General features: G+C 45.0%; 1 protein-coding gene across 5 annotated transcripts in view; it reads right to left on the reverse strand.

Annotated features, from left to right (window-relative positions):
- Positions 1 to 23,903, reverse strand: part of ATXN7L1 (ataxin 7 like 1) — a 208,627-nt gene that overhangs the window by 35,495 nt on the left and 149,229 nt on the right. For all 5 annotated transcript variants that reach the window (XR_012242831.1, XM_073619654.1, XM_073619651.1 and 2 more), the window contains one exon: positions 4,156 to 4,277. Coding sequence is in view for 4 of the 5 variants with exons in the window: in XM_073619654.1 (XP_073475755.1) it covers positions 4,156 to 4,277 (122 nt within the window). In the remaining variant the exon portion in view is untranslated. The remainder of the gene's footprint in view (positions 1 to 4,155; positions 4,278 to 23,903) is intronic.

Consider the following 23,903-nt stretch of genomic DNA (forward strand, 5'->3'; position numbering starts at 1 on the left):
TGGGGGGGGAGAGACACAGGGGAAGACCGTGGGGGGGGGGGAGAGACACAGGGGAAGACCGTGGGGGGGGGGGAGAGACACAGGGGAAGACCGTGGGGGGGGGGAGAGACACAGGGGAAGACCGTGGGGGGGGGGAGAGACACAGGGGAAGACCGTGGGGGGGGGGGAGAGACACAGGGGAAGACCGTGGGGGGGGAGAGACACAGGGGAAGACCGTGGGGGGGGGGAGAGACACAGGGGAAGACCGTGGGGGGGGGGAGAGACACAGGGGAAGACCGTGGGGGGGGGGAGAGACACAGGGGAAGACCGTGGGGGGGGGGAGACACAGGGGAAGACCGTGGGGGGGGGGGGGAGAGACACAGGGGAAGACCGTGGGGGGGGGAGAGACACAGGGGAAGACCGTGGGGGGGGGAGAGACACAGGGGAAGACCGTGGGGGGGGGAGAGACACAGGGGAAGACCGTGGGGGGGGAGAGACACAGGGGAAGACCGTGGGGGGGGGAGAGACACAGGGGAAGACCGTGGGGGGGGAGAGACACAGGGGAAGACCGTGGGGGGGAGAGACACAGGGGAAGACCGTGGGGGGGGGAGACACAGGGGAAGACCGTGGGGGGGGAGACACAGGGGAAGACCGTGGGGGGGGGAGAGACACAGGGGAAGACCGTGGGGGGGGGGGGAGAGACACAGGGGAAGACCGTGGGGGGGGGGAGAGACACAGGGGAAGACCGTGGGGGGGGGAAGAGACACAGGGGAAGACCGTGGGGGGGGAGAGACACAGGGGAAGACCGTGGGGGGGGGGAGACACACAGGGGAAGACCGTGGGGGGGGGGAGAGACACAGGGGAAGACCGTGGGGGGGGGGAGAGACACAGGGGAAGACCGTGGGGGGAAGAGACACAGGGGAAGACCGTGTGTGGGGGGGGAAGTCACAGGGGAAGACCGTGAGGGGGTAGAGACACAAGGGAAGACCGTGGGGGGGAGAGACACAAGGAAAGACCGTGGGGGGGGAGAGACACAAGGGAAGACCGTGGGGGGGAGAGACACAAGGGAAGACCGTGGTGGGGGAGAGACACAAGGGAAGACCGTGGTGGGGGAGAGACACAAGGGAAGACCGTGGGGGGGAGAGACACAAGGGAAGACCGTGGGGGGGAGAGACACAAGGGAAGACCGTGGGGGGGAGAGACACAAGGGAAGACCGTGGGGGGGAGAGACACAAGGGAAGACCGTGGGGGGGAGAGACACAAGGGAAGACCGTGGGGGGGAGAGACACAAGGGAAGACCGTGGGGGGGAGAGACACAAGGGAAGACCGTGGGGGGGAGAGACACAAGGGAAGACCGTGGGGGGGAGAGACACAAGGGAAGACCGTGGGGGGGGAGACACAAGGGAAGACCGTGGGGGGGAGAGACACAAGGGAAGACCGTGGGGGGGAGAGACACAAGGGAAGACCGTGGAGGGGGAGAGACACAAGGGAAGACCGTGGGGGAGGGGGAAGGAGGACACAGGGGAACATCGTGGGGGAGGAGGACACAGGGGAACACCGTGGGGGAGGAGGACACAGGGGAACACCGTGGGGGAGGAGGACACAGGGGAACACCGTGGGGGAGGAGGACACAGGGGAACACCGTGGGGGAGGACGACACAGGGGAACACCGTGGGGGAGGAGGATGACACAGGGGAACACCGTGGGGGAGGAGGACGACACAGGGGAACACCGTGGGGGAGGAGGACACGGGAACACCGTGGGGGAGGGGGACGACACAGGGGAACACCTTGGGGGAGGAGGACGACACAGGGGAACACCGTGGGGGAGGAGGACGACACAGGGGAACACCGTGGGGGAGGAGGACGACACAGGGGAACACCGTGGGGGAGGAGGACGACACAGGGGAACACCGTGGGGGAGGAGGACGACACAGGGGAACACCGTGGGGGAGGAGGACGACACAGGGGAACACCGTGGGGGAGGAGGACGACACAGGGGAACACCGTGGGGGAGGAGGACGACACAGGGGAACACCGTGGGGGGGGGAGGAGGACACAGGAGAACACCGTGGGGGGGGGGGAGGACACAGGAGAACACCGTGGGGGGGGGAGGAGGACACAGGGGAACACCGTGGGGGGGGGGGGGAGGACACAGGGGAACACCGTGGGGGGAGGAGGAGGACACAGGGGAACACCGTGGGGGGGAGGAGGAGGACACAGGGGAACACCGTGGGGGGGAGGAGGAGGACACAGGGGAACACCGTGGGGGGGAGGAGGAGGACACAGGGGAACACCGTGGGGGGGAGGAGGAGGACACAGGGGAACACCGTGGGGGGGAGGAGGAGGACACAGGGGAACACCGTGGGGGGGGGGGGAGGACACAGGGGAACACCGTGGGGGGGGGGGAGGACACAGGGGAACACCGTGGGGGGGGGGGGAGGACACAGGGGAACACCGTGGGGGGGGGGACACAGGGGAACACCGGGGGGGGGAGGACACAGGGGAACACCGTGGGGGGGGAGGACACAGGGGAACACCGTGGGGGGGGAGGACACAGGGGAACACCGTGGGGGGGGAGGACACAGGGGAACACCGTGGGGGGGGAGGACTACACAGGGGAACACCGTGGGGGGGAGGACTACACAGGGGAACACCGTGGGGGGGAGGACTACACAGGGGAACACTGTGGGGGGGAGGACTACACAGGGGGTCACCGCGGGGGGGAGGAGGACACAGGGGGACACCGCGGGGGGGGGGGGACACAGGGGGACACCGCGGGGGGGGGGAGGACGCAGGGGGACACCGCGGGGGGGAGGAGGACACCGCGGGGGGGAGGAGGACACAGGGGGACACCGCGAGGGGGAGGAGGACACAGGGGGACACCGCGAGGGGGAGGAGGACACAGGGGGACACCGCGGGGGGGAGGAGGACACAGGGGGACACCGCGGGGGGGGGGGGGAGGACACAGGGGAACACCGTGGGGGGGGGAGGACTACACAGGGGAACACCGTGGGGGGGAGGACTACACAGGGGAACACCGTGGGGGGGAGGACTACACAGGGGAACACCGTGGGGGGGAGGACGACACAGGGGGTCACCGCGGGGGGGAGGAGGACACAGGGGGACACCGCGGGGGGGAGGAGGACGCAGGGGGACACCGCGGGGGGGGAGGAGGACGCAGGGGGACACCGTGGGGCGGAGGAGGACACAGGGGGACACCGCGGGGGGGAGGAGGGAGGACACAGGGGGACACCGCGTGGGGGAGGAGGACACAGGGGGACACCGCAGGGGGGGAGGAGGACACAGGGGGACACCGTGGGGGGAGGAGGACACAGGGGGACACCGTGGGGGGGGAGGAGGACACAGGGGGACACCGCGGGGGGGAGGAGGACACAGGGGGACACCGCGGGGGGGAGGAGGACACAGGGGGACACTGCGGGGGGGGGGAGGACACAGGGGGACACCGTGGGGGGGAGGAGGACACAGGGGGACACCGTGGGGGTAGGGGGGACACCGTGGGGGGGGACCAGGAGAGTATCATGGGGCCTCCTGCGGTCCTGTTGGGGGCCTGAATCCCCTACGTCTGTTACGGCCGCTGCCGGTTCCCGCGATGCCGGCCATGGTGCCTTCAGAATCCAGTAAAAAAAAGTGCACAGCGCGCCGCCACCTCCTCTCTTCTAGTCCGTCCCAGGCGATGTCATTTACATGCACCTGGGATGAACAGGAGGGAAGGAGGGGCCAGCAAGGAGCAGCACGCTGTGAGAGAGATTAATACAGCTGCTTCCCTGCGTGTATTGCAGATGCAGAGCCTATCATGAGCCCCCTAATGGCCTGGACCCTCGGGCAGTGCCCGAGTGCCCGATGGGTCAGTCCGCCCCTGGTAGCATGTAAACTACAACACTACCCAACCAGTCAGTGAATGGCCTGCCAGAACAACCTTGTAATTAAGTGAAGCAGAAGTACTGCACTTTCTTGTTGCCTGCACTTTATACCTGATGGTAGTTTTTGGTTTTCTTCAAGAGACCATCTCACATTCAAACACTAGGACCATTCATGCTTCTTGTGATCAATTATGACTGATACATATACGACAGAATATCAATGTCTTTAGATTAACATTTTTGTTAGGTAAGTAAAGAAATCGCAAAAAAAAAAAAATAATCTGCATACTTACTTCCACATCTGTGAATTCAAGTGTTTTTCCACCATGGAATTTAACGCAAACCGAAATCGATCCCACCTTCTATCAAACACATAGTACCCTCGTCCCATTAAGCGGCTCCCAAATGAGCAGAACTACAAACAAAATTGAAACAGACCATTGTTATATGCCTAATGTGTCATCTACAAAATAATACCAATCCATGTTAAAAAAGAACATTCACATATAAAACACCCATTAACTATGTTCTACTACTGCTAAACATTTTCAAGGTAAGTTTTAGACAATATTAAAATTCCATGGACATGGACCACATCACTGGATGAGTGAATCAAAATGAACTATCCATCTTGTTTGAAGGCAAATTAGATTTAATGGCTTAAAAAGGCTTTATGCGACTCTATTTTTGCATAATCCATCAGCTAAACCATGAAATTGTCAGAAAAAGCGTCAGAATCATTTTTTTCTAATTACGTAAATAAATCTGTTCCTGAAAGGGCAACTTCAGGTTCAGATTTGAATTACTGGTCTGGATTTGTTTAACCACTTCAGCCCCAGAAGATTTTACCCCCTTCCTGACCAGAGCACTTTTATACAATTTGGCCCTGCATCGCTTTAACTGACAATTGCGCGGTCATGTGACGTTGTACCCAAACAAATTTTGCATACTTTTTTTCCCACAAATAGAGCAAATAGAGGTTTAACCACTTCAGCCCCGGACCATTTGGCTGGCCAAGGACCAGAGCGTTTTTTGATATTCGGCACTGCATCGATTTAACTGACAATTGCACGGTCGTGCAACGTGGCTCCCAAACAAAATTGCGGTCCTTTTTTCCCCACAAATAGAGCTTTCTTTTGGTGGTATTTGATCACCTCTGCGGTTTTTATTTTTTGCGCTATAAACAAAAGAAGAGCGACAATTTTGAAAAAAAAAGACAATATCTTTTACTTTTTGCTATAATAAATATCCCATTTAAAAAAAAAAAAAAAAAAAAAAAAATTTTTCTCAGTTTAGGCCGATATGTATTCTTCTACATATTTTTGGTAAAGAAAAAAAAAAAAAAATCGCAAGAAGCGTATATTGATTGGTTTGCGCAAAAGTTATAGTGTCTACACAATAGGGAATAGATTTATGGCATCTTATTATTTTTTTACTAGTAATGGCAGCGATTTTTATCGGGACTGCGATATTGCGATGGACAGATCGGTTATTTTTGACACATTTTTGGCACCACTGACAATTATACAGCGATCAGTGCTATAAAAATGCACTGATTACTGTGTAAATGTCACTGGCAGCGAGGGGGTTAACACTATGGGGCGATCAAGGGGGGTAACTGTGTTTCCTAGGTGTGTTCTAACTGTAGGGGGGATAGGACTGACTGGAGGAAATGATAGATCGGTGTTCATACTTAGTATGAACACACGATCTGTCTCTATTCCCCTAAAAGAACTGGAATTTGTGTGTTTACGGTTCTCACTCTGTCACGAGCGATCGCGTGTGCCTAGCGGTCATCGCGCCCGCCAGGCACTCGCATCGGCTCCAGGTACACGCTGCGGGCGCTCCTAGTGGCCAAAAGGAAAAGCGACGTAAGGTAATGTCGTTTCACCCGGCCGCCGTGCCATTCTGCCGCAGTAAAACTGCGGCGGCTGGTCGGCAAGTGGTTAAATTGAGACTGGTGATACACTTTGGAGCTATATCATCACCATTTACTCTAGGTGACAAGCTGAGATTAGAAGATCTCCCTTTAAGAGAGTGCTCCCAATCTCAGCTCGTTACCTGTATAGAAAACACCTGGGAGCCAGAAATCTTGCTGATTGATAGGGGATCAAATACTTAGTCCACAAATTAAATGCAAAACAATTTATAACTTTTTTGAAATGCGTTTTCTGGATATTTTTGTTGTTATTCTGTCTTTCACTGTTAAAATAAACTTACCATTAAAATTATGGCCTGATTATTTGTCAGTGGGCGAATGTACAAAATCAGCAGGGGATCAAATACTTTTTTCCCTCACAGTACATAGAATACACAATGGAAGTTCGTACCATGCATCATATTAGCAAAACGTTGATAAGAATATAATATTTTTGCAATAGCAATTCCAGACAACAGTGAAATCAATCAGTGAGACAGGCTACTAATGCTATCCAGCAAAGTCTGCAATGGTGTCCTAAAGTGGATATAAGCCCTCACATATCCCCAGTGAAGTGAACAGCCTCAGATGATACACAGAGATGAAACAAATCTCCCTACATAAGTTTTACATGTATATCTGATGGCTTTCTATACCCTTTAGAAAGTGCACATCGTGTTAGAAATGTTTCTTCCTGATTCAGCAGTGGGATAGGAGTCTGGGCATACTCTGTGTGTGTGAGCTGATTGGAGGAAAGGCACACATCCCCCCTCCACATAGGCAGAGGAACGAAGAAACGTACAGAGCTGTGCTGAGAAAAGACAAGCTCCGACAACCTCCGACACAAATTTCTAGCTGCTTTTATCACCTGTGTCGGAGAACATGTCAGAAGTTATCATGCTGATAACAGGAACAGAGCAGCAGAAAGACACGGGACTTAGGACTTTGGAGAGAGATACGTAAAACACTACAGATGCCCAGGTCAGAACCCTACTTTGAGTTCTGGGTAATCTGCTGCAATCACAGGTGCATACTTCTCCATAAGTCATCAGTAGAATGACAGTAGGAGTAAAAGCCGCTGAGGTGTAACTTGCTCTCTCACCGCTTCTTGCATCACCAATCACGTTCACACTCACAAGACAGGTGTGGTCCGGAGTGGTGGTTGTGTGCCACTACCCCCCACAGGGGGTGCTGGTTACTGGCTCTCCTGCACAGCCAGACAACACACATTCCCCACTTGCATCCAGAGCAGACACAAGAAGTCAAGTCCCTTGGCTTTGTTTTGTTTTTTTAGGGGTAACAACTTGGATGGGTGAAGAGATTGATAGGATGCCCAACTTGAATCAAGAACAGGGGACAACTTCCTTCCTCTATATAAAAGATCCTGGATTGCTTTCCTTCCTCTATATACACACAGTCCTTAGTGGATTTACTTGAAGCAAACTGCATGCAGAAGTGTATCCTCTCCTTGTGTAGAATTGCTCCCAGCTACACTGCTTGCAGGCACTACCAGCCCTCCTGGCTGCTCTGAAGGTCTCCCAGGGCAAGGTAATAAAAGGGTTCTTTCCACGATACGTCACTTTTGGTGTTTGGGAAGCAAACCAGCGTTTTTAGTTTCACTTTCAATGCCTGAGTATTTTCCCAATTTTTTTTGCACTGAGCTCTTTAATTGGACTTTTCTTATGGACTCTTTAGTTGTATGTTTTGATGACACTATAATTCTTTTGTGGGAGTTGTGAGAGCACGGTTTATCCTTTGTAAAAAAAACTTACTGCAACGCATCGAAAAGGCATGCGTGCTCATGTGAATTTTTATATGCATTGGGTTGCATTATACTACATTTTTATGCGAATTGCCATTAATTTTTATGTCAGCCATTGTGAATTGACAGGTCCCAAAACAACTTTTTTTTAAGCTTATATTTACATGCATTTGCACGTTTTGTGTTAAAATGCAGACCGATTGCATTTTATTGCAATGTACATGTAAACAAAGGCACATAGAAAAGTTTTCTTTTTTATCAGTCCTTGCAGTAACCTGCACTGACGTGGTGCAGAAAAATGCAGGTCACTACACACGGCGTAAATGGCTATGCTGGGCAGGCATGAGAATTATATGCATAACATGTTTATGGTATCAACAGACAGTCCCAACTGATCTAAATAAGGGGAAAATATTAACTGGAAAACTTTAAAAATCTTGCATGACTGCAATTATTCCACCTAAAGTTCAAGTGAAACTTTACCCATAACTTGATCAAAAATAATGTTCTATAGCAAGGAACATACAGTACATTCCACATTGATAATTATACTACCGCAAGGGTTCATCTATCCCCAGTGACATTACTCGCCAGACAATCCTCATGTGGGACCATGTCTCATCTGCCCTGGGCCTCTCTAAACCTACAGGACCCAGGACCCCATTCTTTGGGTCTCTGGCTTTTCCGCCGGCCTTACATACAACAGGCTTTGGAATCTGGCTCAAACACGACCACAGGAGACTCGCCCAAGTTATCCAAGCAGATCAATCTTTAACAACAACCAATCCTTTTTTGATACCTTTACCTAACCAAGTGTCCTATATTCGCTCTTTCCCTTCAACATCAGAAATTCTTGCCAAGCAAACGGATTTTGAAGCTATGCTCTAACAGGAGAACCCCCCCAAAAACTTATGTCGTATCCCAACTCTACTCTATCCTTCTGCATGCGTCCTCTCCAGATCTTTCGCCCTACCCGCGGGGTCCGGGAATCAGAGCTTCAACCCACTATATCTCTCTCTGACTGGCAAAAGTGATTCATCATGACCCACAAAACATCTCAAGCCACTAAAAACCAAGAGAAAAGGTTCAAACTCATACTCAGATGGTATAGATGCCCAATGGTTCTTCATCCTTTCAAACCATCACTACCGGATACATGCTGGCGTTGTCATACCTCTAAGGGCAGTATGATTCACATCTGGTGGGAATGCCCCTCCATCCAGAAATTTTGGCAACTTATCTTTGGTTTGTATTGTACCCTGATGGCGACCTCTATTAAACCTTCCTCCGAAATAGCTCTATTATCCACGATACCTGGACCCTTTAAATCTGTTAAAAAGGGAGGCCTTGCGGCATTTTCTGACCGCAGCCGTGGCGGTTATCTCACGTCACTGGAAGTCAACAGATGTGCCTACACTGGGGGAATGGGCCATCAAACTGGATTCTATAAGATACCTTTATGTGTCCTTGCAGTAACCTGCATTGATGTGGTGCAGAAAAATGCAGGTCACTACACATGACGTGAATGAGCAGGAGCAACTGTTGGGAGTTAGGACAGGAAGACCAGTTCTGTCACCTGGACCTCTTGGTACAGGTTTTCGATACTCTTCTGATTTTCTAAAATGGGCCACAAGCCACATGGACTCATCATCCACACCTCCATGACGGAATGCCCTCTTCTTTTTACTATGTTCTAACTCCTTGCATTTCAATTTAACCCACACCTTCCTCACTTTCCCTGAAACACCCTCTCCTATGATCCTATTACACCCATGTATTAAGGCATTAATTTAAACATGAAATATATTATGCTATACGATCCCCTCAGCATAGGCGTGTTATTATTCTGTCGATACCATTATGACTTTGCAGTCCTTCATTCTTCCGTAAATATCTTAGATGCCTTAACTGTGCGTATTGCTTATCTATTTGTGTTTTATCTTCATACACCGTATATATTCATTATTTTCTAACTCTGTGTGACACACTGTGAATTGTAGACAGTGAACTTCTCTATACTTCATGATAACTGACTGCTCTATATTACCTATAACTGTGTTTTTCCCTCACTAAAATCAGATTGAAGTAATAATTATACTACCAACATTGGCGTATGCTGTAAATTGCCTCCAGCATTGTTCCGGTTTCTTCTTGCTGGAGGCTGTCATTTTGCTGGAGCCCAGAGTCCTTGAACAGCAGTAAATTAATCAACCCATCTATTTAACGATTTCAAAAAAACAGTTACATTCCTGGAATGCTGACTGTTACATTTGATTGTGACCTTAACCAAACTGTCAAACCATCAAATGGCTGGTGTCCTAACTGATCACATGAGCAGCACCATGCCAATTGCAAATCAAACAGAAGCAGCTTCCTTGGCTGTAAAGGATAGGAGAGTTTAATTCTGCTTTAAGGCTGTCAGCAGATCAACCTCTACAAACTCGGCAGTGCCTAAAAAAATGGAGAGTAACTGAGCATGTGCAGAGCAGGGTGTGACAATGTATTACTGGATTTTAACCACCTCAATACAGTGCATTTTCACCCCCTTCCTGCCCAAGCCATTTTTCAGCGCTGTCACAATTTAAATGACAATTGCGAGGTCATGCAACACTGTACCCAGATTAAATTGTTATAATTTTTTCCCCACAAATAGATCTTTCTTTTGGTGGTATTTGATCACCTCTGCAGTTTTTATTTTTTGCACTATAAACAAAAGGAAGTTTGAAAAATAAAAACGCAATATTTTTTACTTTTTGCTATAATAAATATCCAATTTTTTTTTTAAACAGATTTTTTCCTCAGTTTAGGCCGATATGTATTCTTCTACATATTTTTGGTAAAAAAATTAAAATCGCAATAAGCGTATATTGATTGGTTTGCACAAAAGTTATAGCTTCTACAAAATAGGGGATAGATTTATAGCATTTTTATTTATTTATTTATTTTTTTACTAGTAATGGCGGCGATCTGCAATATTGCAGCGGACATATCGGACACTTTTGACACATTTTTGGGACCATTCAAATTTATACAGCGATCCGTGCTATAAAAATGCACTGATTACTGTATAAATGTGACTGTCAGGGAAGGGGTTAACACTAGGGGGTGATCAAGGGGTTAATTATGTTCCTAGGGAGTGATTCTAACTGTAGGGGGAGGGGATTCACAAGGTGAGGAGACCTATCGGTATTCCTCTGTACTGAGAACATACCATTGGTCTCCTCTCCTCTGACAGGACCTAGCTTGCATCCCTAGCCAAGCAGTGCTGTCAGTCCTTCCAAATTCTCTTATGCTCTACTACAGAAAACCTCCCCTTCTCATGTCCATAACATAAGGTGATCTGCAGTCCTGCATAGGAGAAAAACACTGCTAGGGATTTCAGAGTAGAGGCAGATATGTCAGCTCAAACAAGAAGCTAGTTCACTAAATTTCTGCCAGGATCTACAGGTATTAGAGGAAATGTCCAAAAGAGACTTCAATATACCGTATTTATCGGCGTATAACACGCACAGGCCTATAACACGCACATTCATTTTAAGAAGGAAGTTTCAGGAAAAAAAACTTTAATTATAAATAAGGAACTTTGGGTCAGTGCCCATCTGCAGCCTCACCATTGCCATCAATGCAGCCTGATCAATGCCCATCTGCAGCCTCACAAGTCCCATCAATGCAGCAACCTCGCCATTGCCATCAATGCAGCAACCTCGCCATTGCCATCAATGCAGCAACCTCGCCATTGCCATCAATGCAGCAACCTCGCCATTGCCATCAATGCAGCAACCTCGCCATTGCCATCAATGCAGCAACCTCGCCATTGCCATCAATGCAGCAACCTCGCCATTGCCATCAATGCAGCAACCTCGCCATTGCCATCAATGCAGCAACCTTGCCATTGCCATCAATGCAGCAACCTCGCCATTGCCATCAATGCAGCAACCTCGCCATTGCCATCAATGCAGCAACCTCGCCATTGCCATCAATGCAGCAACCTCGCCATTGCCATCAATGCAGCAACTTCCCCATTGCCATCAATGCAGCAACTTCCTCATTGCCATCAATGCAGCAACTTCCCCATTGCCATCACTGCAGCAGCATCACCATTGCCTTCAATGCAGCAACATCACCATTTCCTTCAATGCAGCAGCATCACTATTGCCATCAATGCAGCAGCCTCACCATTGCCATCACTGCAGCCTGATCTATGCCATTCTGCAGTTTACAGGGGACAGGGATCGGGGCGGGATAAGCACCGACAGATTACATACAGTGAGAATCTCCTATGATAGACAGAACAGTGGTCCAATGGTGGCCCAGGAGAGGGTACTTCCTATTACAGAGGCCGCCAAGTAAACAGGAGATTCTCACTGTATGTAATCTGATAGCGCTCGTCCCGCCCCCCTCCCTGTCCCCTCCGAGGCAGCTAAAATTGAAGTATTGGCGTATAACACACACATGTTATTTGCACCCGATTTTCATGGTGAAAAAGTGAGTGTTATACGCCAATAAATATATTACTTGTAAATCATGTGATACACTTTAATCTCAATAAATACCTAAACAAATATCCGATATTCAAAACAGGAGCTGTATCCTTCACAAAGGTTTAATTAGCATACGCATGGAAGAGGGAGGAGCCGGATGTGGGCGTTGTGTTGGATCCGACGCTAAGCCTGGGATGCCTGGCGTCTCCCCTCTCGTGATCCTGGCTTCGGTCTAGACGCGGGCCGTCCCCCCGGCCACCTGCGGACTCCCTGGCCCAGTACCTTTGACCCCCCCAGACACTTTCGCCCTGACCTTGGCTGTGGTGGGTATGAACAGAGTGAGCGGAGATAGGGTCTGATGCAGCGGTGTAAGGGAGACAAGCTGAATAAGATCCTAACAGGTGCGTCGGGCAGAGCGGGTAGAGCCGACACTCTATCGAAGTAGCTAACGTGACCTGCTAAGCCCTGTGACAGACACTGATTACTGGAGCCTGGGAAAACCATTCCACAAGCCATCGCTTGCTCGTCGTAGTGAGGTGACTGTGAAATGACAGTGGAGGCAGCGGAGCAGTGCGTAGGTAAAATTCCAGAGGGTGAGAGGTCGGCAAAAACGCCCGGGTCCGCCAGACGGGGTAAGTGTACTTCAAGAAACTGAATATTGCAATGACCCCTCGTACAACGGTCCCATGAGGGTTCAGGAAGAGTGGCATGTAGCTTTAACTTCATTTTGACTCTTAACAGACCAAATTATCTCTGGTTGTTCATAATCCAAGGTGTTTTTATGTATAATGAACTGTGTCCAACGCCTGAAGATAAATCACAAAGCTAAGCCATTCTAACGCAGCTTATAGGCTGATATACTCAAGGAGAGACTATTGGACTATATGTCCTGACGCTAAACTACACCTTATTTTCTCTCACTTTGTCTTGGTCTTGGTGCTAAAAGGCAGTGACTTGGTATATTCCCCCCCGCTAGGAACCTACACATATTTCTGAACTTCACCTTAGTAAAAATACATATACATTATATGCATAAACTGAAGGTGGAAGTAAGGTTGACACGGTTTACCATACATTAAAACAGGGACTGACTTTGAGAGGTACTCCATTGTAGGTGATGATAAGTTTTTATCCCTTATCCTATAGCACCATAGCAGGAAGATGAGTGTTGCATTGCTTTATCGTTAATTGTGTGGACTGTGTGACTGCAGTTTTGGGATTCGTGCATAGACTATAAAGCGAACTTGGTGCAAGTTACATGTACAAGATCAGTGTTCCAGAGGCTAAATGGCCTATGAAAAAGTGATCCTAATGAGACTATTCTGATCTCTCCACCAGAGTTAGTAATAATGTACTACCTACACAGCCACCTGCACTCATACAGTTCACAAGAGGTTAATAAGCGTGATCGCCTACCTCAGCCGATTTGGGGCCCCCCGGTGGACTATCTTTATTCTACACCTACCCTACATCTAATATACACTCAGGAATCTTCCCCAGACTAGGGAACGTTAAAGAGAATCCGCCCCTGATCATGACTGGAGGAGTGTGGGTAGAAGGGAGTAAAAAGGTGGGGCGGACGACCTGGAGAAAGCAGGCCCCTGTCCCAAACGTAGTAGATAGGGGAAAAACGAGGGGGAAATCAGCGAAGGGGGCATCAGCTAACCCGCCTAGAACAAGTGTAAGCCCGGGAGCGATTAGAAAATACATGGTCCATGATAGTGGCAAAGAAAGTCTAGGAAAATCAACGGGGTCTAAAAGTAAAACCCCAGAGGGCTTACCCAAAATAGGGACGAGAAGACAGCTGGCTGAGATAGATACTCACATCACAAGTAGTGAGTTAATAGAAGAAGTAACAATAGAATCCCAACAAAATAAACAGCTCCCAAGAAAGGGTGAAATGGCAGAAATGTTTGCGAAGCTGGAAACATCGATAAAAGGGGAAATAGAAACACTGCGCAAAAATATGAGCCACATCCTAAAAAGAGTTGAAGATGTAGAAACAACGATGGACAGGCAAGGGGCCAAGATGAAAGGTATCAAACATCAGATGGAAGAGATTCAGAAGGAACAGAGAAACATACTGTACAGACTGGAAGACCAAGAGAACCGAAATAGAAGGAAAAATCTACGAATCAGAGGCCTGCCAGAGATACAAGGTGAAAAAGAGAACCTACAAGAAAAAATGGATGCAATCTTTGGAGGTCTGATAAACCCACTTGATACTAGCAGCAAAATAAAATTGGAAAGAGTATACAGGATTAGAAAGCCAGCAGAGATAGGTGAGGACGCTCCACGGGACGTTATTGTAAGATTCCACAACTACCAAGACAAGGAGCAGATCAAGGCTAGTTTGAAAAAGAAACAATCAGTGAAGTTTGGTGAGACAAACCTGCAGATTTTCCCGGATCTGGCAGTGGAGACGCTATCCAGGAGAAGAATCTTGAAACCAATCCTGGCTCAACTCAAAACTCTCGACGTTCAATATTCCTGGGGCTTCCCAGCCTGCCTAATTGGACGCAAAGAAGGGCGTTCAGCAACACTGAGATTCCCGGAAGAAACGCCGAAATTCTGCCAACGTCTAGATGTGCCACTAGTGGAAATTCCGGGTTGGTGGAGATTTGCACTCGCCTCATTGCCTTCCACTCTTTAGCTCAGAAAGGATACGCAAATCTTCCCTTATTCCAGAAAAGAAAATATGTCTAGGTTAAATATAATCTCATACAACGTAAGAGGTCTTAATTCCCCCATAAAATGTGCGAACATAATGGGTGAACTGAGATTTCTAAAAGCAGATGTGGCTCTGCTACAGGAGACGCATCTCTTCCTGGGTAAGAGCATTCCAGAGATTTCCCGATGTGGTTCTATGGAGACTCCCCGACTAGGGGAGCAAAAGGAGTGGCAATTGGATTTGCAAAGGAAGTTGGGTTCAAGCTAGAGGAAAGAATGACTGACCAAGAGGGACGTTTTCTGTTTTTAAGAGGTAAACTAAATGGGTCAGACTGCTCATTAGCAAACATATTACCCCCCAAATAATAACCCTAGCAGATACTTACTGGGAATCATCGCAAAGTTTGAGGAAATTAAGAAGGGGGGGCTATAATAGGAGGAGATTTCAATCTGTGTTTTGAGGCAGGGAAAGATAGTACGTCGTGTGTTCGGGGGACTGGAGGGGTATGGATGAACAAATTGAAAAAGAAGTTGCGCCAATATCAACTCGTAGACGTATGGAGGATGCAACACTATACTGTAAGAGATTATTCATTCTACTCCCCTGTTCATGCAACGTAGTCTAGATTAGACTCTTTTCTTGTGGAGCACTGGCTCCTCGAGGAGGTGGAGGGTACAAATATAGGCTCAATGACGTTCTCGGATCACGCGCCCATTTGTCTACAGTTGAAAATAGGTAAACGTAAAAATTTGTGTAATAGCTGGAGATTAAATGAAGATCTTCTTCATGATAGAAAGACTGATAAGCGAATTAAAGAAGAGCTAGAACTCTATTTCAGAATGAACGTGCTGGGCGAGACGTCTGAAGCCATAGTTTGGGAGGCCCATAAAGCATATATCAGAGGTATTTTAATGATGGTGGGCTCAGAGGAAAAAAGAAGAAAGGAAAAAGACAAACTAGCCCTGCAAAAAGAAATCTATGACCTAGAACAACTACATAAGAAAACGGGGGACGGGGAGGTCTTGGCGGGACTTTTTAGGAGAAGAGAGGCTTCGCGGGACCTAATCGAACAAGAATCCCAAAAGTTATACAATCTCGTGAAAAAAGAAAGATATTTAGGCGGCAATAAATCTGGTAGATTTCTGGCTGAGAAAAAAGAAAAACAAGGACAGGTGAGATCAGATATAAAGACAAAGATATCGCGACAACCTTCCAGGAATATTATGGGGGGTTGTATGCAATAAATAAAAACGACACCCAGGAGGAGAAGGAAAAAAAAACAAGAGAAAATTAAAAATGATTTAAAAGACACTGGAATGGTCAAAATAACGGAAACTGAACAAACTACTCTAGAGGCAACCATAACTGAGGAAGAAGTAAGAAAGGCACTCAAGGAAATTCCAGTAGGCAAAAGCCCAGGCCCTGATGGGTTGATGATCCTATACTATAAAAAATACCAGAATTACCTAATCCCCAAAATGTGCCCGTACATGAACAAAATTAGGGATAAAGGTGAAATGAGGAGAGAAGCATTGGCAGCTAATATAGCCATCATTCTGAAAGAGGATAAAGATAGTACACTTTGCTATAGACCCATCTCGCTCTTAAACGTCGACACGAAACTACTCGCCAAAGTGCTCGCGGATAGATTGAAACAAATAATAAATAAGATCATACACTCAGACCAAGTTGGGTTTATATCGGGAAGAGAGGGACGTGATAATGGTATTAAAACACTCTTAGTAGTACAGAAAATCAAAGAGAGCAGAGCCCCAGGCCTACTGCTGTCAATCGACGCTGAAAATGCGTTTGACAGAGTAGACTGGGGCTTCATGATGTGGACATTGGAGAAGATTGGGCTCGGGGATATTACCCGTAGATGGATGGGGGCATTATACTCCAGACCTACAGCAAGAGTGAGGGTAAACGGTGTACTCTCGGAACCATTTGAAATGTTCAATGGCGCAAGACAGGGGTGCCCACTCTCCCCGTTGCTATTTGTGCTGGCTCTCGATCCCTTCTCTCTAGGATTAGACAAAATCCGGACATCAGTGGGTTAAAGATCGGTAAAGACGAGTATAAATTAGCTGCCTTCACAGACGATATTTTGCTTTACGTCACGCGCCAGAGGATCTCTCTCCCGAATATTATTTCTACACTAACAGAATACGGGAAGCTATCCAACTTTATGGTTAACCCGACTAAATCGGAAACGCTAGATATTAACAAAAGTAAATTTAGAGATTATTCATATCAAAAACACTTCCCATTTATTTGGGGGAAAAAAGAACTTAATTATTTTGGAGTCAAAATAACCACATCAAAAGAGACTCTGTTTCAGGCAAATGTTATGCCCCTCCTTAATGAAATAAAGCAAGAGATGAACAGAATCTCAAGAGGTCAGTTATCCTGGGGAGGTAGAAATAACATATATAGAATGGTACTATTACCTAAAATTATATATAAAATGCAGAATACCACTTCCACAAGTGTATCTTAAGAGTCTACACACGATGCTTTTGAGATTCATTTTGAGAGGAAAAAAATCTTGTTGGGGGGGCAGGAGGCGGAGCCTAGCGGAGCAGACATGCATTGTTAGAGCTCCACACCGCTGAGGAGAGAAGAGAAGGACAAAGCGGAGCCTGCAGGCTCAAAAGGTATCCATTTGAACCTTTTTGCCCCAGGGAACAAACTGTGAAAGTTTGGGCAGGAAATATGGTACTGGGAGGAAACCGTGGCAGAAATAAAAATCACCTCACAAAGAGCTCACAGGCACTCACTGTAGCTGAAGCAGCTCCAGTCACCTCACAAGATACAGCATCAGGGCGCTCTCACAGACAGAAAATGTCACAGCAAGACTCTCCATTTGAGTCAGATACAGAACAAATCCTCTCACAAACTTCTCCACAAGCCTCCTCAGTATCCCCAGTAAAATTATTACAATTTGAAAAGATGCTTCATAAGGCTTTAAAACAAACCTCAGACCAAATAACAAAAAGCCTAACCAAAGAAATAAGAGAGCTGGGAAACCGCACCGCAGCCTTAGAAATAAAAATGGATGAAATTGAAATTACAACCCAAGAAAATATAACAGAATTGGAACAATTAAAAAAAGAGAATTTAATACTTCAAACTAAGCTCGATGATTACGAAAATAGAGCCAGACGTTCAAACTTGCGCATAAGGGGAATACCTGAAACTGTGACAGACCTGCAATCTACTATTACTGCTCTATTACAAGAACTAAAGCCAGATATCCCTGTTGAACGTTTAGAACTGGACAGAGTACACAGAGCCCTCACAGCCAAAAAGAAAGATGGACCCCCACGTGATATAATCACAAAATTTCATTATTACAGAACGAAAGAACAAATACTAATTGCTGCAAGAGAAAAAAAGGAACTTAATTTTCAAGGACACAATTATCAAATTTTTGCTGACCTATCCCAACTTACTATTACTAAAAGACGATCCATGAAACCCCAACTAATGGAACTGCAACGCCACAACATTATGTATCAATGGGGCTTCCCCTTTTCAGTCAGATTTAACTACCAAGGTACAATTTACAGAAGCAGATCAGCAGATGAACTACAACAAACCCTTTTAAAATTAAATCTGACAGAACCTACAAGCAGCAACACTCCCACACGCAGAAGAATGGCATCATCTTCACCTTCAGGCAGCACCCAGAAAATTTCAGAACAAAATGGGAATCATCATTCTCACAAAAGAGGCCGTTATGCCACATCATCCATGGACCAAGAAGATTCAATGGACTGACATCCTAATTCCTGATATCTCTTCATTTATTATACTAAGAGATGGTTCTCTATAAAAAACCTATATTTATAACTGAATGTAACTGCATTCTGATAGTCACACACTGTATGGGATCATGTTACATTCCAGTTATATTTCTTATTACTTCTGATTCATACAGCCTCAGAATATATAAGTGAAATAAGGAAATTCATGTTCAGTTATATATTATCAGGTAATAACAATAGATTTATTACTTTTTAGGACAAATATGTTCAATAATCCAGAAGTAATGGAAGCTTTTTCTTTCTTTTCTTAAACAAATATATTATTACCTAACTAGTTCCTAGAATTATGTTTTTGTTTATTCTAATCTGAAGCAATACAACCTCAATTTTATGAGTTAACATATCTAAAAAGTTACATATGAATAAAATATGTAATTGTTTACTCTAAAAGGGTTAAAATCCCAAAATAATTCAAACTATCTTCATCAATACCAAAGTTATTAACAGTACCTTTCTAACTGAATTATTTTGCCTAGGGCAAGACTAACCATATACAACCACCCTGGAATAAATAATTTCAACAAAAACTATATTCTGCACTCCAATTAATGAAACATCATTTTGATGTCTTTTGACATAGCACTTCTCTCCTGTAAGCGGAAAATCCGTGTACCCCATTAGCCCTCCTCATTCTCCCAACTATATTATGTGGGAGTGTGACAAAGGCACTTATTCCCCTGAGAGGGATATTTATTCTCTTTCACGGGTAAATTGTGATTACTTGCAAAAAATTATTTATACAATGTATCATCTAATCTCATATGTTTTTTGTTTACTCTTTACTCCAGAATTCACTGGTTTCTTTTCTATCTATTCATCTCTTCAGTCCACACAGGTTGATCTGCGCAGTCAGCTCTGCATAACAAAAAGTAAGTCAAAACTATTTGATCTATTGCCATGGCACCACTGAATATACTTTCCCTGAATGTTCAGGGAATAAATGTCCCTCAAAAAAGGACCAAAGCCTTCCGTACTTTCCATAACAAGAAGGCTCACATAGTATGCCTCCAAGAAACACACTTCACCAAAGATTCTACTCCAAAATATATTTCTCCTTTTTATCAACAAATTTACACGGCTTCTGCCTGTACCAAGCAAAGGGGAACTCTAATTGCATTTCACCGATCCACACCATTCACCTTATCATCAGAAATTAAAGACCCAGAAGGTAGATACCTGATACTCATGGGTTATATAATGGATACAGCAATCACGGTGATTTCCTACTACGCTCCTAACAAACAACCTACACCATTCCTCTCACATATATTACAAGTGATTAATACACACAAAATAGGAACAGTGATAATGTGTGGGGATTCGAACCAGGTCCTCCTCCCATTTCTAGATAAATCACCTTTTACACCATCCAAAATAACCTCTAGATTACCTTTTTCTCAACTTCTTTCCAAATACAATCTGGTAGATTCATGGAGAGAAAGTAACCCAATGAAAAAGAAATTCACTTATTTCTCGCACCCTCATCAAACCTTCACCAGAATAGATCATATTTTTCTAACAATAGGAATGATACCAGAAATTATTGCATCAGATATAATTCCGATTCCGTGGTCTGACCATAATGCAGTATACACTACTATAGCCTCAGCCATACCAAAAGCGCATGACCCAACGTGGTACTTACCGGACATAATGCTCAAACACCCACTACATCAGATGGCCATTGAACAAGCTTTAAAGGAATACATATCAATTAATAATACAACAGACATCTCCCCAATAACACTGTGGGAAGCTCATAAGCCTGTCTTGCGTGGTACAATACAAAGACAAATGGCACTATTTAAACGGGAACGCAAAAATCTAGCAAAAAAACTAGAACTCAATTTTAATGCAGCCTACATATCATTTCAAGATAATCCATCTCAGAGTACAAAATCTCATCTGGAAAAATCTAGATTGGAATACGATCTATTTCTCACTGAGTCAGTTGATAAATCCCTCAAACGCTCCAAACACAATTTCTACATGAATACAAACAAACCAGGTACATATTTGGCTCGGGCATTAAATTCAACTAACAAATCTTTCAAACCAATACGTTTGAAATTATCAAAAAATGTTTACACTTGTAATCCAGTTAAAATAGTCCATAAATTTCACTCACATCTCGCAACTTTATACAAGACAAACAATGAATTTAATCCTACAGAGGCTGAATCCTTCTTCTCAAAAATAACCTTACCTGAGTTATCTCAGAATCAAAAAAGCAGTTTGGATGAGCCTATAACTATAGATGAAGTTGCTAACGCCATAAAAGACCTAAAACTTAACAAAAGACCAGGCCCAGACGGCTACTCGGCTTTATACTATAAAACATTCTCAGAAATACTCTCTCCCATTCTCACTGAAACTTTTAACAAACTTCTAGATGGACATTCTTTTCGGCAAGAAACACTAATGGCAATTGTTTGTATGATCCCAAAACCCCTTTCTGATGATACTTCCTGTGTGAATTATCGGCCTATCTCTCTGTTAAACCTCGATATTAAATTATTAGCAAAAATAATAGCAAAACGCCTCAATAGCATTATAGGAAAATTAATACATAGAGATCAAGTAGGCTTCATGCCAAATAGACAGGCAGGCGATAATATACGCAGGGCAGTGTTATTGGCACATATTGCTAAAAAACGGAAAATCCCTTTATGTTTTCTATCTCTCGATATTAAGAGGGCATTTGACACAGTATCCTGGCAATATATGCAATATTCATTACAAAAATGGGGTTTTGGACCCCACTTTTTAACATGGATCAAAGCATTATATAATAAACCCAAAGCCTATATAAAATATGCTGGATACAAATCTGCCTGATATTATCTCCCTTATTATTTGCCCTTATACTCGAACCCATGGCCCAATACATCAGAACAAACCAAACTATAACTGGCATTGAAGTAGGAGGTATTACACACAAATTATGTATATTTGCAGACGATATATTACTTTTTCTATCATCACCACAGGTCTCTGGTCCTAACTTAATACCAGCTCTTGATGGATTTGCAGCCCTATCCGGCCTTATGATTAATCCTAAGAAATGCCTAGTGCTTAATATTTCACTCACAAACATGGAATTGATCCCGGCTAGGGCTGCACTCCCATTCACATGGGCAGAAAAATCAATCCCATATCTTGGAATTCATTTAACAGCATCTCATTCTGACTTATTCTCAACCAATTATCCTCCTGTATTAAGACAGATCACAAATCTAATAAAACAATGGTCGCAACTTCCTTTATCCTGGATAGGGAAGATTAATGCAATCAAAATGACTATTCTACCCAAATTGCTTTATCTATTCAGAGTCCTCCCTATTCCAATTCCTTCCTATTTTTTGAGAATAGTACAAAAAAGAGCAACTTCGTTTATATGGGGCTCTTCTAAACCACGTATACCTATACACACACTACATCTTCCCAAAAATAAAGGAGGCCTGGGATACCCTAATTTTACTAACTACTACAGAGCAGCACATTTGGCCAGTCTGTCCAAATACCATGCAAAACAGGAAATCCCATTATGGGTATTTATAGAGGCTTCAGAAAATGACCCTCTATTAATATCAAATTTATTATGGCTTGATCCTAAAGACCGCTTTAAAATTCATAATCCCATAACTAAACACTTCTTATCTCTCTGGGATAAACTAAAAACCAAATATCAGTTACAATCTCCACACAATCCTCTCCTTTCTTTTATCAGGCATGGATCTACCCAAATTCTTTTAAAGCTTGGACAACATCAGGCATTCAGACACTAAATGACTTCATAGCATCTAAATCATTCCTTTCATTCCCATCGCTTAGAGAAAAATATGATCTACCAAACTCTGAGATATTTAGATATCTCCAAATCAAAAATTTCTATACACCATTCCTAAAGGGGGATACACCATTATCCCAATTATCCATTTTTGAATCAATCTGTACAAAAGATCCATTTGCTAAAGGTACAATTTCATCACTTTATAATCAATTATATGGAGTAGCAAATCTTAATAGACCCTCTTACGTTCAGAGGTGGGAGGAGGACCTGGGACGAACTTTAGAAGACACGGACTGGTCTAACATATGGCTCACATCTAAGTCATCTTCACCCAACATCTTAGCACTGGAGACAAATTATAAAGTCCTAACTCGCTGGTACCTTGTACCCGCTAGAGTGACAAAATATTCACCTAATACCTCAGCTCTTTGTTTTCGAGGATGCCCAGAAATAGGCACATATTTACACATATGGTGGACGTGCCCAGTAATCCAAACCTTCTGGAAGGAAGTCTTCGTGATTGCATCTAAAATATTTAAAAAAATAATACAACCAGATCCATATTTAACTTTACTTAATCTAAAACCGGAATGGTTAACACTCTCTCAATTCAAACTTATGATCCAACTAATAACGGCTGCAAAACAAACAGTGGCCAAGGCATGGAAATCTCCTACATTGGTACTAGCAGAAACAATTCACAGAATGAATAATACAATGTCCCATGCTAAGATGGTAGCCATCGATCAAAATCAAATTCCAAAATTTGAAAAACTTTGGCATCCTTGGATAAAACAGTTCCTGTCAAACTTCAATGACTCTGTCCTGTTGCCATGGTAACAGATTAAATGACTTACAGAGACACCCATTCTAAGGCTTCAAAGAGAACTAAAAAGAATAATAAACTGACGAGCGGGACAACCTTGTGGACCATACCTCTACCTTTCAACCCTTTTTCTTCTTTCTCTTTCCTTTTCTCCACCTTACGATTAAAGCTCATTATCAGAATTTATTTGACCTATATACACTCTACTTGTAAACAATATGTATAGTAGGTATAAATCATTTAAATACCTACAAAAGTAACTAAGGAAATGATATATATCTTTAATTTAGGTTTACGTGAACCCAATGTTTAATATTTGAAATTTCATGATATTTACCTATATAAACCCTACTGTAAAACAATGAGCTTACTTTATAGATCCTTGTAAACTTACTTTATGTATCTTTATAACATTGTATACTCAATAAACTTCTTTTGACAAGGAAAAAAATCTTGTTTACACTTCACACAGTTAACCAAAGACAAGGATAAGGGAGGGTGGGGAGCACCAGATATTTGTAAGTATTATGAGGCAATTGCTCTAGCTCGAGTAATAGACTGGGTTAAGAACAACAAAGAAAAACGGCAGGTAAAAATGGAAAACCCAATCAGTGAAACCACATTCAATAAGATAGTTTGGATTCCACTGCACTTAAGAAATTGTAGACTTGCAATACACGACATTACAAGACATGCACTTAGAGTTTGGGATACTTTGCACAAAAGGGAGCATTGGGGGTTTAATTCACCCTTAATGCCA

Source organism: Aquarana catesbeiana, linkage group LG03 (assembly GCF_042186555.1).
Source record: "Aquarana catesbeiana isolate 2022-GZ linkage group LG03, ASM4218655v1, whole genome shotgun sequence".
In the NCBI taxonomy this organism is placed as follows: domain Eukaryota; kingdom Metazoa; phylum Chordata; class Amphibia; order Anura; family Ranidae; genus Aquarana; species Aquarana catesbeiana.